Genomic DNA, 16,872 nt, shown 5'->3' with positions numbered 1-16,872 from the left:
CAGCGTACCAATCCCCCCCCATCCCTGTCAGTGTGAATCCCTATATATCCATCCAAATTCATCACTGGACTTACTGTGGCTGGGACAGTCAGATCTGCCTTTCTATGATCAAACAACTGTCAGTCTTGAGACAGTGGCTCTCCTTCACTGCCTGCATCTCTTCTCAGTGAGCGATCCTGACAGACAGGTAGCACTGATAAGTGGACTGTGGGGTGGTGGTGGGGTGAAGGAGGTGGGGGTGGCAGAGATTGGAGTGACTGCTAAAAGAGTGGCAGCATTCTACTCCGGAAAGGCAAGCAGATATGCACACACAGACAGACAGCCATAGAGAGAGCCCAGTGCCCTACCAGGGGAGCTAGCTGCGGGACTAAGAAAAGAGGGAGTGCCCTGAGAGTGCGGTCGGAGCAGTGGAGCGTGCTGAGCGTACTGACACACAGCAAAGCCCACCAGGCATCAAGCACTTTACTGTCTGAGTCATCTACGGTATGAGAGAGAATGGATTAGGATTTTTTTTTAAAGAGGAGAACCGTCTCAAATCCCCCCCTGTCCCTGATCTGCTGCCTCTCTATCTACACTGAGTGCTAATCCTGTGTGTGTGTGTGTGTGTGTGTGTGTGTGTGTGTGTGTGTGTGTGTGTGTGTCCGATGCTCAGCTGCTCCTGGGTGGGTGGTAGACAGTCACGAGGCCTAGTGCTACAGGATGGTGAGTGTGTGGAGGGGAGGGAGAGAGGTAAAATCACAGATGAGAGGTCAGAGTTACCTTTATATGTATGCACACGTAATCATCCCATTCTGTTTGGATTGTGCCGCTCTCCATTCAGCACCACGTTCACTTAGCCATTTTGTTCTCCCTCCCTCTGGTCTCGCTTCCTCTTCTGTCTCTGACAGAAGTGTCATCTTATCATAGCAGGATGTGAGGAAACTCTAGACTACGACGGTGTAAATTAATCAGAGAGAGATGCAATGGAACCCACCTCAAATGAACACCCTAAACACATAATTGTTGTGCAGAGTGGCGTTCATGTGATGCTAAATATCTCTCTCGTGACAGACTAAACAATTAACTTGCCAGCGTCCATGTGAAATCTGGTTCTGGGTGCAGACATTACTACATACAAAATCAAAGATGCTATCACGTTCTTATGAGACAATGAGGTGCTGTATTTCAGTTATCTTCGCTCGTTATCACTCTAACATTGTGTTTTGTGGGTGTGTAGTCATGTATTATAGTATCAGTATCTACCATCTTAGCTGCAGGGGAAGTATTTGTAACCACAGATTGTTCGATTCCTCACAAAAACTGACCATGTTACAACGTCGATAGTTGCTTGGCGATATTACCTCCTCTGTATTGATTAGAGCATTGACAATACAATAGCCTGGCTCTTGTGTCTGTCTGTGTTCTACATAGGACAGGAGGACTTTAGCCCATGGCAATTTCTACATCCCCAGTACTAAATTAGCCCATTGTCGTGTAAGGAATACAATAACAATGACACGCTTGACAAGAGAAATGTGTTTTTGTGCAGGGACTGGGAGGGACTTTCAAACACGTCTCCCGGCTCAAAAGGGTCAGAAGGGAGAACAGAGCAAGGCTTGTTGTGTTGGTGATTTGAGTGGGAGGGAGGGGGAAACCCACTCCAATGCTCCATGCCAGTTGTTTTGAGGACGTTGAGTGGGTTTGGCTGGCCAGCAGGACTCGACCCATACAGTTCTGTGTCTGGTGGAATGACTGACCTTTATCTTCCCTCAAGGACTCTTTGTGAGGCAGAGATGGGCTGAGCTCCAAAGGGCCCAGAGAGAATGGGAGAGAACAGACAGTACTGGACCAGCTGAGCAGAACCCATTGGTCTTTAAACAGACACCAAGGATCTGGCCCTATAAAATAACCATGAGAGAGGGAGACTGTTTCTGTGCCCAAATCATTAAGTATTGAAGTGTTAGGGAAGCCTGTAGATGTTGATCGGGCTTGTACACTTCTCTACATATTGATTTGGACAGTTAAGGTAAAGCTTTTAATTTAGCTCTGTACTCATTTTGGATTTGCGATCAAATGTTTCATGAGTCGGCAGTACAGAATGTCACCTTTTCTTTGAGGGTATTTTCATACATATTTGTTATTTAGATATGAAAGCATTTTTATGTACATAGTCCGAGCAAGGCAGTTAACCCACTGTTCCCCGGGCGCCGAAGATGTGGATGTCGATTATGGCTGCCCCCCCCCCCCCGCACCTCTCTGATTCAAAGGGGCTGGATTAAATATGGAAGACACATTACAGTTGAAGGCATTCATCGGTACAACTGACTTGGTATCCCCCTTTCCCCTCCATTTGAAAGTGTTTTAAGTATTTGTACAAATGAACGCATGTGTATTAATTCCTAGCACGCAATGATTACATCAAGCTTGTGACTCTACAAACTTGTTGGATTCCTTTACAGTTTGTTTATATGAAGAATGATGAGTAAGAAAATTAGAGGCATAAATATCATACGCCAGAAAATGCTAACCTCCCCTGTTATTGGTAATGGTGAGAGGTTAGCTTGTCTTGGAGGTATGATGTAAAATGCTAACCTCCCCTGTTATTGGTAATGGTGAGAGGTTAGCATGTCTTGGAGGTATGATATAAAATGCTAACCTCCCCTGTTATTGGTAATGTGAGAGGTTAGCATGTCTTGGAGGTATGGTATAAAATGCTAACCTCCCCTGTTATTGGTAATGGTGAGAGGTTAGGTTAGCTTGTCTTGGAGGTATGATATAAAATGCTAGCCTCTCCTGTTATTGGTAATAGTGAGAGGTTAGCATGTCTTGGAGGTATAATATAAAATGCTAACCTCCCCTGTTATTGGTAATGGTGAGCGGTTAGCTTGTCTTGGAGGTATGATCTTTGTGCCTCTGACTTTCTCACTCATCATTATTCATGATTCCTTCATGATTATCTGTAATCATGGTAGCATTCATGTAGAAGTGATCAGAAACATATTCTATTCTTATTTACAATAAAAGTGACAGAATACATTACTTACCATTAATTTCTATTGGGCACAAAATAATCTGAAACACAACCAAAACAAACTGCAAATGCATCCAACAAGTTTGCAGAGTCACAAGCTTGATGCAGTCATTGGGTGCTAGGAATATGGGACCAAATACTAAACTTTGTGTATTGTATGAACATACCCTAAAATAAAAGGTGACATTCTGTACTCTTGCCTCATATGAAACATCTCAAATCCAAAATGCTGGAGTATAGAGCCAAATTAAACGTTTTAGCTTCACTGTCCAAATAAATTGGTAGTGGATGGTATAGTATATTGTACAAAACTTGGTGTCCTTACTGAGCTATTCCATGTTATCAAATGATTTTGAAGCTGCATTGATGGTGGAAGGGGTGAGTTACCCCCCATCCAATGTTAAGCTCTTTGAGTTTGAGAAACGCTATTTAAACATAAATCATCTACCTCTTTTTAAGAAGGTTGTTTCTCTCTTTTACAGGGAACAAGACAAAGGACGGGATGGTAGCAGGTGTGAACACAGGTCAGTGCAACACTACCCACAGAAAATACACTGCATTACATTTCTAACTATACAGGGATCAGACTCACACAGGTTTTTTCACATACCAAATTCTGAGGAGAAACATTGGTCCAAGGACAGAGTATGACAACTCCCTGTCCCCTTTTCCCAGTGGCCCAGAGAACGACTGACCAGGCCAATATTGTCGGGGACGCAACGGTCGCCGGGGCCAATGAGCTGTCTCAGCAAACAGTGGAGGGGTTGGAGAATGTGGCAGTGAACTCCGGATTGGTGAACCAGGTGCGTCACATCCTGCCTTTTCATATTGTGAAGATGACAAACTCCTTTCCTCTACAGGGAACTGTGGGCTGGTCGGTTAGAGGTGGTTGAATTAAAGCCATATACAGTTATAACAAGGGTTGCAAAGCTATCGGTAATTAACAGGTCATGTATGGTAACTTTGGTAAATTATACTTGAATAACGTATACCGAAGGCATTAGTTTATAGTATTCTTTTTTATGTTCTATACATATGAGTCCATATTGTCCATGTGTTTCTAGTGGATAGACTGTAGGGTTCCAGAGAAAATAGCCTAATGAATGAGAAAAGCATATAATCAACAATGGTACTCTTCTAACTATTGTCTTTTTTCACAACTCTCACCAGTTCGACCCCACAGCCTGGTTTGACCCCAGAGCCTGACTAGACATAACAGTAAATATAAATCCGGGGACATTCAAATTAGTACGATATGTTACGTTTGGTATGGTTTTATAAGACCCAAAACGCTCTGAAGTACCCAAAAAGGCCACTAGATGTCATCTGATAAAATGTCATATTCCTTGAACGTTCCCAAAATTCTGGTAGTTTACTGGTAAACTTCAGAAGTTTACAGTATTATACCCTCCCCTTTGCAACCCTAGTTATAACAGAGTTGAGATCAGCCTTGGGATTCCAGGAGAGGAGTCTTCAACATGTCCTTCTATCAACAATCTAATCCTGGTCAAAAACACTGATTGTTCGAAGTTGACTTGTGTGCAAATGTCTTGTCAGATATAAGGAATGCTGAGTTAAAGGATCAAAGCCTACTTGGACCTTTTGTGTCTGTGAGTGTTGTTGGTAACTTGTATTGTTTCTTCTCTTTCCATCCATAACTGGGGTGTCTGGCAGGAACAGGGACAGGAAGAAGCTGTAACTGAGGTGGCTGGTTCTGGTTTGGAAGGGGGGGGGGGGGGGTGGAGAGTTTAGTAGAACAAACGAATGAATGAATGCACTGCATGATGCTTGCTGCCTTTATTGCCTTGTGATTGAAGCACCATGACTTTATGCAGTAATTAGCAGTCAAGGTGGATGCTGGCTGGTAGGCTACAGTGGTGTTTGGGTGCTGGTTGGCTTGAAGGAGGACAGATGGATGTGCGACTGCTCAGCTCCAAATGAGTCAACATTTCCTCAAGCTGCTAGTGTATGTTCACACTGGGTAGAATTCCAACCTACGTGAAACGTGGGGATATGGAACGTAAATTCCTTTTCATGCACTTTTCTCTCTCTGCGTTTTCTGACCTTGAATTTAAGCATGAGAATAGCATGCTATTCAAACGCTATTAGTTTGGGGTGGAGATGGAATAAATGCAGTGTGTCTACAGCTACACCCTATTCTGACCTTGACTTAATTCCACCATCTTTACGCGCAAGGAAACCATGAATAAGGTCTAGCGAACCTGCCGGGTCCATGTGGAAAAAGTATCTCCTTTCTTTTCTTTTTCCCGATAGAGAGAACACCATTCTACATGCACTATAATTTACAACTTGATAAGAGGTCAATGAGTAATGCGTTTGGATAAGGGAATTATACATACAAATGACACTTGTTATGTGGCAGAAAACTGAAGGATATCAACTTTCCCACAGTAAAGTTTAAGAAACGCTGTGCCATTATGCAGAATTTGTATGGCCTTCTACATTGCAGAGATGGGCACTCTCAAATGTCCTTTATGTTTATTTTTGGCATTACTATGTCTTAATTATCATGTTAAATATGAACCACTGTCAGTATCGACCGTCTGCAGGCCTAATAACCGCATATTCAACTGCCAATTTACTGTTAGTTCCCTTCAGTTGGTATAGCCAGCATTATCAGTCCATTTAATTACATTGTTTCGTTTACCTTCATTTGTACACTATTCTTCCTACATTACCATGGGTTGAAGAACTGAATGTGGACATTTTCAGAATGAATCAAACCACTTTTTTTTTCGTGCGTAAAACCTGTTTGATTCAAAAATAATTTCCTAAACCTAAAATAATTTACAAAATGAGTCTTTTTTTTAATCTACCAATTGGTGCTGAAACTAAGACGAATATGCATATATTTAGATGGCTTTCCAGCAATGATCTCTAATATTCGGAACCCTTTCTCTCTATATATTCCAGTGAGTGTCGAAAAAATCTAACTTAAAAAGGTACATCATATTTAAAGGATGGTTTAAGATAAATGTACTGAAAACCCTACTGAATGAAAACTCAATGAGAAGATCTGTTGGCCAGCAAATTGATTTTTAGCGATTGAATGAAATGTATTCAGAGCGCGCAAGGTTTGCCACACCTGCAGAGTCTGAATATCAAATACAAGAGAAGTGTGTAGGAAAATAATAAATGTCCTAAATCTGAATCGGCCCCATTGAGAAAAAAATTGCAAGAACACAAGCCCCCAATCCCAAATCATACAATGAATTCAAAGGAATACAGACCATTGACAATATGTAATGAATTTAAAAGGTAGAGTATAGATCCCTTTCAAATATGACATTGATGAAGGTTAATTTAAAAGCTGCTCGCCAGTATGTTGTGGTCATTTGTAGTGCAGTAAAGATGGCGGTGTCCCCGCTACATTAACATGCGTCTCCTGCCTCTGACCCAGCAGGCTGGGCTCTATGGCTGCAGGACAGATGGAGTGTACTCTGGGACAACATCTTTGTTTGTTCGCAGCATATTGATAGCATTTCTTAATTCCACTCAATTGAAATATGTTCTTTGTTCTTGTTTGTGGGTGTGGGTGAACATGCAGGCATGCGTGAGTGTACGTATGCCGGTGTGCGTGTGTGCACATCTGTGTGTCCTTTCTTCTTTCAGGCTCTTTGTAATATAAAGCAAGATCCATCTGTAATTAAATCCACAGCCCTAACAATCTCTCCATCTCTCCTCACCGCAGCAGGCAATCAACCCGCTTCCTTTTTCAATCTCCCATAGCTCCATCTCTGTCCCGGCTCTATTATATGTTCATTTTCAAAGGCACTAAAAAGCCTTTTGTAGGAGAGTACAGTAGAGGCGAGGTCAGAGTAAACAACCGCAGACCTACTATGATATGGCACAAATCATCCTCATTATCAAATTTTCCGTCACTGTTATAGAATGTGGTAAGGACATGATTGCGGCATCTTCTTGCTAGAATTATTACCCACCGGTTCTAATCAGAGGAATAATTATATTAGTGATTGAGCTCATAATTATTCCCACAGCAATAACATCATATTAACATTTCTATAACCAAATCAGGGAATATTGCATCTGCCATGAATAATCACAATCAAACTCCACACCATTCACCAAACTAATATCCTAATTCCATGCCAGGAGTCAGAATGATAATTTCTACCCTAATACAGATGATTGCCATGGTAATTGTTGGGCATTAATCAACTGAGGAAACTATCAAGGATCTTTTTCCTGAGTGCCTGAGCACCTGATATCTCAATTCATTGTCTGCCATTGAAGCCATAACTACCCTACTAAAGAGATGCCTGTGCATGTCGATTAACCAGAACCGTGGTTTGAAAACACTAACATCTCTCTTTCTCTCCAGCTTAACCCTCCTCCCAATCATTACTCACATGCTCAGCTGGAGATTACATCAGAGGAAGTTGTCATCACCATTCTCCTCTGTAGCAGCATGGGCGGCTGCAGAAGTAGTAGTAGTAGAGATTATGTATATATTAGTTCTCTTGCTAATCCGCTTTCTTTGTTTGTGCCACACAGGGTGACTTCTCACAGGGAGCTGAGCAGGCCGGACAGTAGGTGAGTGTGTGTTTGTACTTGTATGGAGGGGGTTGTGTGTGTGTGTGTGTGTGTGTGTGTGTGTGTGTGTCGTCATATTCATGTGCAAGTGTTTACGTATAGTCAGGGAGCAAGGTGGTATATCCTCTTGAAATAGCGATATGTCAATTTGATGTGCTTGAGGCAGTCCTAAAATTGCTGTGACATTTGATGCAGTATCCAAATAACAGCAGGCAATCTACTAATATGTAAAGGTAAAGCCTTTAACTTAAGGGCCATGGCAAAAAGCCTCAGCGCACAGAGTCAAAATGGACATACAGTGACAGATATGGGGTTAGATGTGAGGTATGGGGTTAGGTGTGAGGTATAGGGTTAGGTGTGAGGTATGGGGTTAGGTGTGGGGTATGGGGTTAGGTGTGGGGTATGGGGTTAGGTGTGGGGTATGGGGTTAGGTGTGAGGTATGGGGTTAGGTGTGAGGTATGGGGTTAGGTAAGAGGTATGGGGTTAGGTGTGGGGTATGGGGTTAGGTGTGGGGTATGGGGTTAGGTGTGGGGTATGGGGTTAGATGTGAGCTAGGGGATTTTTTTACACCTGGGTATCAGTCAACCATATCCTAATGCAGGAACTACATGTTCTCATATATTGAAAGCACACCTCTTAATACATGGGGACTGAAAATTAGGGTGGCACCAAAGATGCCAGATAATCCACTACTCTGCCAAAACGCACATGTTGGCAAGTCCATTTTGATGAATACATCTGCAGCAGAAATCTGTTACTTCTGCTTCTCTCACTCACAATATTTAAAATGTTCTTTCTCTCTCTCAGGAGTGTTGGTCCTGACCTCAGTGATTAGCAGCGGTCTCCCTCGTCTTCTGATTTAGAAGAGCTGCTGCTTGTCCTGCGTATCCCATCGTCACCCAATGGGTCCTGGGGAACCTTACTGCCCCCAGCGTCTCCTCTCTGATGCTTTCTTTGTGTGAATCGATGGAAACAACAACAAAAAATCAAAAAGATCCTCCCCAGCCAAAACAACCCTCAACCATAAACACTCTACACATTCCTACCCTAATGCCTTTACCGTCCATATACCTCATCCCCGACATTTACCCACCTTACCACTGTGACCATCCTCACCCACCATCCCCTGTGCCCACTCAAGATCACCTTATCACACATACAGTACACACACGCATATACACACACACGCATATACACCACAACGTTGAGAAAGACTTCTCAGAACCATATATATTTTTTCTCCCCAAGAGTTTCGGAAATGTGAGACTTACTGGTAGTGTTCACGCTGTCAGCTAACGTAACACCTGTACTTATACTGTAGATGTACTTATATCAGTGTATGCTTTAGCCAGGTTTGTTGATTAATATGTGTTTGAAGCCTGTGTATATTTAACCCCTTGTGTCTTAATGCCTGAAATCCCCTTATTATGACAGATCGGGGTTCAGGGTCGGAGTGAAAGTGGAGTTATGGGTTAACAGTATCATATTGTCTGTTTTACTCCCCATATTCACATGACCGATCACGTTACCCAGTCTCACACCTTCAATGGGGCTGCAGTACATACAGGGAACTATGTATCTCATAAACAGATACTGTCTGGTGTTTCCAGCTGTCTTTCCACTCAAACCTGGGTCTGCAATTATAGCGTTATCAAAGAGAGAACGGTTACATGGGGGGTTTGCAATGGCCTTTATAATTTCACTAGGTGCAATGAAAGGCAATAAATAAGATCTGTTGAGGTGTTTTTGCATGTGATCAGATTAAAGATAAAGTGCCCAACAGATTCAGTATGTAGGCCTACCTCAGAAGTGGATGCAAGTAGTCGCCAGGTGAAATACCTTGACATCAGTGGTGGCTGGTGGGAGGCGTTATAGGAGGATGGGCTCATTGTAATGACTGGAATGGAATATATGGAACGGAGTCCAATGTGGTTTCATGTCATTCCATTTATTCCATTCCAGCCATTACAATGAGCCCATCCTTCTATAGCGCCTCCCACCAGCCTCCACTGCTTGACATCCCATACATCTGGTCTTAGAGGAAACGAATCTCTCCACCCATTCGTCATGCTTTTACTGCTCAGTCATACAAGACACACCTCCTGTCACTCAACAATGTGCCCTGGCCCCTCCCCTGTGTCTGCTCTCCTGGCTAAAACAGGTCTTTTAAACCATTACAGTGTTTGCCCTTTGAAGCCATCTGAAACGAGACTGCATGTTGCCTTACTAACAACCAGACACATACTCAGACACATACTCAGACACACATTCATTGGTACTAAAAAACAACCTCACAAATTAAAATGCACATATCACACATTTATCCAAGAATTAGAGGTGACCCACATTCACACAGACATGCAAATATATGTTGGTATCAAAGCAGACTCTTTTATAAACAGTACAACTGAACTGAAATAAAAATGTTTAAATCCAAAATACTTTTTTTCTGTTTTTATTATCTTTCACTGTGGCATAATCATTTCCTGAGACAATACCAAATTGAGGCAAACATACCTAGACTGCTCATTTGAATTATTTACACTTTCTATTGCATGATATTCTTGGCTACTCCTTTATTATTCTCAGCCCACCCACCCCACACACATCTGTGCAGTGGAGCATAATTACTGCCTCTATAAATAATACCATACAGTGTAAACTGGATGATCATTCTGCTATTCTATTGACTTGCTGGCTGCTGTGCTGATCTGCAGAGAGACCAACAGCAAAGGAGCAGTGGCATCAATAGACGTCACACGCTCTCCCAACTGCCACCTGGTGTTGAGTGGTGAAAGCAGAGCACTTGGCTTTTGTTAGTAACAGCCACAGAGCTATAACTTATTTAAACCACATGTCCTGCCTGCACTTCCATTTGCATCAGAGTGATTCGCCAGGGATAGGAGAAGAAGCAAACACACCTTCACCACTCAAAGCATGAACATATACCTCAAACATGTGTCATACAGTACATAGACCGGCACATACGGATGGAGGAATGGACACACTCGTGCACACGCAAGGAGGCATGGACACACACGATGCACTCACGTTTAAACATACACTATACAGTTTATTAGGTACACCACCCCGTTCACAAAAAATGTCATACAGTGAATTATGTGGCCATGACTTGCTGCATAAAGCAGGCAGACAGGCATTGAGGAATTCAGTTAATTTTTCGAGAGAACGTTAGAATGGGCAAAACGAGTGACCTAAGCGACTTTGAGCGTGGTGTGATCGTCGGTGCCAGGCACGCCGGATCCAGCATCTCAGAAACGGCCAACCTCTTGCACAATAGTTTACCAAGAACATTGCAAGAAGCGGCTCCAGTGGGCACCCGCTCACCAACACCGGACAATTGAGTGGAAAAACATTGCCTGGTTTGACGAATCCCAGTTCCTGTTGCGTCATGCTGACTGTAGAGTTAAGATTTGGTGTAAGCAGCATGAGTCCATGGACCCATCCTGCCCGTTGTCAATGGTACAGGCTAGTGGTGGTGGTGTACTAGTGTGGGGAAGGTTTTCCTGGCAAGCGTTAGGTCCCTTGATACCAATTGAGCAACGAACGTTTCCGACACCTTGTAGAATCCATGCCTCAAAGAATTCAGCCTGTTCTGTAGGCAAAGGGTTGGGGGGGGTTTAACCCAGTACTAGGCGGGTGTACCTAATAAACAGGCCACAGAGTATGTACAGCTCTCACAGCCAGAGATTGTAGAGTGTGTTCACTTGGTCGATAACATTTGCACATAATTTACATGTTCCAACATGACACTGGCAGGAAATCAGGGTTTACTGGGCTCCAAGGAAATTAAACTGGAGAGGCATTTTAATGCGCTTTCATCATACTGGCTTCATATTAGAAAGTGTTCATTTCTTAGGGACCTTTCATAATTCACGGAATGTGGTACATGGAGGAATTTTGGGGAGAGTCATTTCAGTCTGGGGCAAGGTTTAGTATTTTTTTTATTTAGTCCAGGGGAGGGTCATGTCTAAATCAATGAAATGTCTATATTTCTCAGTGTTTTAGAATTAGTTGTTGACTATATTACAAATATATTACAGTTTTTTTCGATTGCTAAACAATAGTGGGCACAACTGGAGTCACATGTGCAAAACTCTAACTACAGTCTGCACTACCAACAGTCACCTGAGCTAAACAGTTCACATCACCTGCAAAACTCATTCCAAGCAACACAACTCTTAACACATGGCTCAAAACACGCTCAGTGCAGCCAAACACTATGCACAACCCTCACTGAGATAACACACACTGTCACTCAGAACACACTGAGAGTAAAAACACTAGCATCAAACACCAATACAGAAAATACAAACTTTTCATCTTTACAGTTTGAACAATTTCAGTGACTTCATACAAAGTAATATTTTCTTCAAAGAAAAGAGTGACATTCTTTCACATGATTTATTAAAATGTTTAGATCATAACAATTCTTTAAGGTAAATGAAAATTAGCAGTTTGCTTCAATAGTCTGTAGTAATTTACGGAATTACAGTAATGAGAAAAAAAAGTTAGAAACTAAAAGTACATACCGTAATTCGAACAAATAATTGAGGGGCTAATCCTGCCTCTCTCTAGTATCAGGCCACAGGTTTTCTTCAACATCACATCTAATGTTTTCTCTTGCCATGCACCTGGGGAAGAACCTTCTGGAGTGCCTTATCCATCCCTGGCAGTCCTCTGGACTCGTGTCCTCACATCCGGCACGCATGGCTTCCAAAAGAGACATTTGGTCATGTGGGTGTTGACCAAACACTTTCCACCTCCAGGCAGAGAAAAACTCCTCTATTGGGCTGAGGAAGGGTGAATATGCAGGCAGGTACAAAACCATAAATCTGTGATGTGCTGCAAACCAATCTGTGACAGCTGCAGAGTGGTGAAAAGCAACGTTATCGCAAACTATGACAAAAACTTGGGGGTTTCTTACTGGCTCCCCCTGTTCTGCTGGCACTAGCTGAGCATAGAGCTGTTCTAGGAAAGCTATAAGCCTTTCTGTGTTGTATGGGCCAATGAGTGGTGTGTTGAGAAGCAAACCATCATTGGCCATTGCAGCACACATGGTGATATTTCCCCCCCTTTGGCCTGGAACCTCCACAGTGGCCCTTTGACCTATAACATTCCTTCCTCTGCGCCGTGTTTTGGCAAGGTTAAATCCAGCTTCATCGATAAATACAAATGAATGTGGTCTTTCCAGTGCTTCCACCTCCATTACTCTCTGAAAAACAGTAAGTGCACAGTTTTACTGTAGAAATGCTAGTGTTTTTTTTTACTGTAAATATTTTGTATAGCTGTATAGCTGTGTACGTAACCTTGCACCCCCTAACCCTGCCTCTCTCAATGAGAGACCATGGTTCACGACATGGTCTATAAGTGTAGCCCTTATTTCATCTGAAATAACAGCTCTTTGTCTTCTTTGTCTTCCTCCACGCATCCGCCCTCTCCCTGTCACCCTTCTCCCTCCACGAACCCATCTTCCCTGTTCCATTTCCAAAATGAGTCTTTCTGAGCTCTACCTATATATACTGTAATATGTGTGTGTGTTCACTAACAAGTCTAAAACAAGACACCTGCTTAGCCTTTCAGCTGAAATTGCAATCAGCAGTGTTTGAAAGGCACAAGGCTGAAATCTATTCCGTTTTGAATGTGTGGTTCACAGTTTTGACAGCAGTGTGTTAGCATTTGAACAAAGTGCTGTAAATCCACAGTGTTGTGCAGGTTGTGGTTAAAGTCATGGGATAAGTGTGTAGAGTTTTGAAAACTGTGTTCAAGCAATGAAAAACGAACTAGAGTTTGGTCCACATGAACTGCTGCTGTGCAGACTGTAGTTGGAGTTTTGCACATGTGTCTCCAGTTGTGTCCACTGTCGTTTAGCAATCGAAAAAAAACTGCAAATGAAGTTCCCAGTAATATTGACCACATGGAAAATGTTATACATTTCATTTTAAATATGAATAAATACTTGCTAAAGTGCCAACATGTGCACCCTATGTGAATTCTAGGAAGATTTGAACCCACTTAACCCCAACATTTCTCCATGTTTTCACCACCATTGTAAAGGCCTAGTTATTGATGATTATTTATTTAAAGTGATTAGTGATTCATTTGAAGGCAAAACATTTTTTTTTTTAAATGTCCCCCATTTTAAGTTTATGTGAACTTAACTCTCGTTTTAACCTTTTACTGCACTGGGCTAAAATCAGGGTCACAGAGTGATTCTTGGTAGTCTTGGGGAAAAAAGTATACATCTCACATGCTTATGGGCTTAAAAAAATAAGACCTGTACCATGTCAGATAGAGTTGAAATGTATTCAATTTTGAGTTACCGTCCCAATATTACACTTTATGTACATCACAGAAGACTGAAATATAACAAAACTGTTTGACATAGAAACACCAGATTTGTTGTTAATTATATATATTTTTTATTAATTATGACATTTTCAAAAATTACACTGAACAAAAATATAAACGCAACATGTAAAGTGCTGGTCCCATGTTCCATGAACTGAAATAAAAGATCCCCCAAATTTTCCATAAAGACAAATATATTTTTCTCTACAATTTTGTGCACACATTTGTTTACATCCCTGATAGTGAGCATTTTATCCTTTGTCAAGATAATCCATTCACCCGACAGGTGGCATATCAATAAGTTGATTAAACAGCATGATCATTACACAGGTGCACCTTGTGCTGGGGACAATAAAAGGCCACTAAAATGTGCAGTTGTCACAACGCCAGTTGAGGGAGCATGCAATTGGCATTCTGATTACAGGAATGTCCACCAGAGCTGTTGCCAGATAATTCAATGCTAATTTCTCTACCATAAGTCGCCTCCAACGTCATTTTAGAGAATTTTGCAATACGTCCAACTGGCCTCACAAATGCAGACCATCTGTAACCACACCAGCCCAGGACCTCCACATCCAGCTTCTTCTCCTGTGGGATTGTCAGCGGGGAAAGGGGGTGCAGAGGTGTATTTGTGCCTGTAATGAAGCCCGTTTGTGGGGGGAAACTATTTCTGATTGGCTGGTCCAGGCTCCCCAGTGGGTGGGCCTATGCCTTCCCAGGGCCACCCATGGCTGCATCCCTGCCTAGTCATGAAATCCATAGATTAGGGCCTAACAAATTTATTTCAATTGACCGATTTCCTTATATGAACTGTAACTCAAAATCAAAATCAATGAATGTTGCTTGATATTTTTGTTCAGTATAGTAACATTCCACCCATGAGGCCAAAGAGGGAACTTTTGGTCATTGACTGCAGGAAAGGGCAACTATGATGAAACTTTTATAAAAAATAAATAACAATCTAAAGAAATTCTAATAGTCAAATCATATTGTAATAGCAGGTGAGCTGGTTATATCTTTTGGCCATTTTCTTGTGTTTTGTGGTGGAAAGCTGAACAGTTCAAGCATAACATGTTAACCCTGTTACCCAGAGATAGACAGGCTAGAATTTTGGTTTGTTTTTAATGGTGAAGCTGGCATTCAATTGCCACTCCCTGTTGCACGCAACAAGCTGCCATTCCCCCTGTCACAAGGGGATTTATGGCTGATTTAAGATGAAATCGTCAACCCTGTTACTTTATTTGGCACTTAATATTGTAATAGTTTTATTTAACCTCTTGAGTGGGCGACTGCGTTTTTTATTTTTAAAACCCTGAGGTCAATGTCCACGCCCCAGCAGAAATTGAAAAAATCCCCATAAAAATGTCAGTTTAAGCTAGATATGTTATTTGGCATTGGATGCGTCTCAAACAACTGCATCCACCTATGTCGCGATTCTGGATCTGTGGAGAAAGGTGACAGAGCTAGAGCTGTGTTTGTCAGACCATGAGACATCCCAAAAATCAGTCTTCACACCAAATCGTCTGTAGCGTCCGAATGGTTTGGCCTACAAACTTATGACCCCTCTATGGACAGATGAGTCTCACGAACACGATGGTGTTCTCTGTATTGCTCTACGATGCCCACAAGTGTTTTGGGACTCGGTGCAGCGGATCTGCCAACTTCTGTCTGGAGCATCCAAACAGTTGACTACGTACACACTTCTCTAGGACGCCCACAGGTCTCACCAGACTCGTCTGAAGGTCCCCTGGAACCAGTTCAAAAAATGAATGGAACCCGGCTGATGTTTGAATTCAGCCATGGCCGCTAACATTTCTTATATACCAAATCTATAACAAGGCCAAATCAGGAAAAACAGTCCCTCTTTAAGTCATTGAAATTTTAACAGTGTAATTTACCAATGGTCCCTAATTAGCCCCTTAGGGATATCCAAATTGATTCCACATTTACCACAGGCATTAACATCGGGTCTCGTGCAGCTGCACTCTGACTTGATGATTACTTGTGTGCGGCCAGCTGTGGGCAGGATTGAAATAAACCCAACCTTCCTTTCTCGTTTTGACATACTCATTTTGGACAAGACTGACTTTATGACCAAACTTATCCTATTTACACTTTGTAGTCAATTTTGACAGAATAAATGTTTAACTCATATCGATGCCACAGGCTGTTTTATAAATGAGGCGTTGGTTTTTAGGGGCAGTTGCTCTTTAAATTTAACATGTTCTTTCCCTTACAAACATGTACCTTGGTAGTACATTGAAACGAATACCATGTTTTTTTTGTCACTACAATCGCAGGAAAATACCATGGTACTGGTGCAAATACCATGGTATTTTCTTGCCATGGTAGTGACCAAAAAAACATATTTTTCACCCATTGTACTACCATGGTACACAAATCAACCGTGGCAGTACAATAAAACAAATATCATGCTTTTGTACTAGCAGCATGTAGTGAAACATGAAATCATGGTAGTTGTTTACAATGTATTATGATGTCCGTGTCCCACCCTTTTTCAGGTAATATACTTGCTCTGCAATGGCAAAGCATAGGCCTAGTACCCTCTTAAATCCCTTTAACTCCGTGAAAAACCACAACACACATGGTCTAGTAGTGTACCCTCATAAACCTTGCTTGAGACCTTACTAATGTATGGTGAGAAACAGTGGCTGATTTAGGTATAGGCGACATGGGCAGCCGCCCAGGGCGGCATCTTGCTGTGGGCGGCATGGGACACCCGGACAATTTTGGGGGGGAATGCTGACATTTGCACGATCGGTTTTCTATCGCTCATTTGCACGCTACGTCAATGATATCATGTCACCGTGTTGGACTGTGAGTCAATTAACCTTGTTGGAGTGGGCGCCCTGATTCTAGTTTGTGAGATAGGCAGGCTACTGCCTGGAAAGGT

The 16,872-nt window shown here is 42.2% G+C and overlaps 1 protein-coding gene across 5 annotated transcripts in view; it reads left to right on the top strand.

The window, feature by feature from the left end:
* Window positions 1–10,025, top strand: part of LOC110527687 (uncharacterized) — a 35,830-nt gene extending 25,805 nt beyond the window's left edge. For 2 of the 5 annotated variants that reach the window (XM_090238353.1, XM_021609131.3), the window contains 5 exons: window positions 3,493–3,534; window positions 3,686–3,813; window positions 4,685–4,714; window positions 7,547–7,585; window positions 8,394–10,025. In XM_090238353.1, the coding sequence (XP_090094479.1) occupies window positions 3,493–3,534; window positions 3,686–3,813; window positions 4,685–4,714; window positions 7,547–7,585 (239 nt within the window). In that variant the 3' untranslated portion in view covers window positions 8,394–10,025. The remainder of the gene's footprint in view (window positions 1–3,492; window positions 3,535–3,685; window positions 3,814–4,684; window positions 4,715–7,546; window positions 7,586–8,393) is intronic. The other 3 variants (XM_090238379.1, XM_021609138.3, XM_090238360.1) reach the window with 2 other exon arrangements.
* Window positions 10,026–16,872: the final 6,847 nt, after the last annotated feature.

The sequence above is a fragment of the Oncorhynchus mykiss genome, chromosome 1 (assembly GCF_057628025.1).
Source record: "Oncorhynchus mykiss isolate SJ-2025 chromosome 1, ASM5762802v1, whole genome shotgun sequence".
In the NCBI taxonomy this organism is placed as follows: domain Eukaryota; kingdom Metazoa; phylum Chordata; class Actinopteri; order Salmoniformes; family Salmonidae; genus Oncorhynchus; species Oncorhynchus mykiss.
Note: the sequence above shows the minus strand (reverse complement) of the source record. Positions and strands in the feature narration are given on the sequence as shown.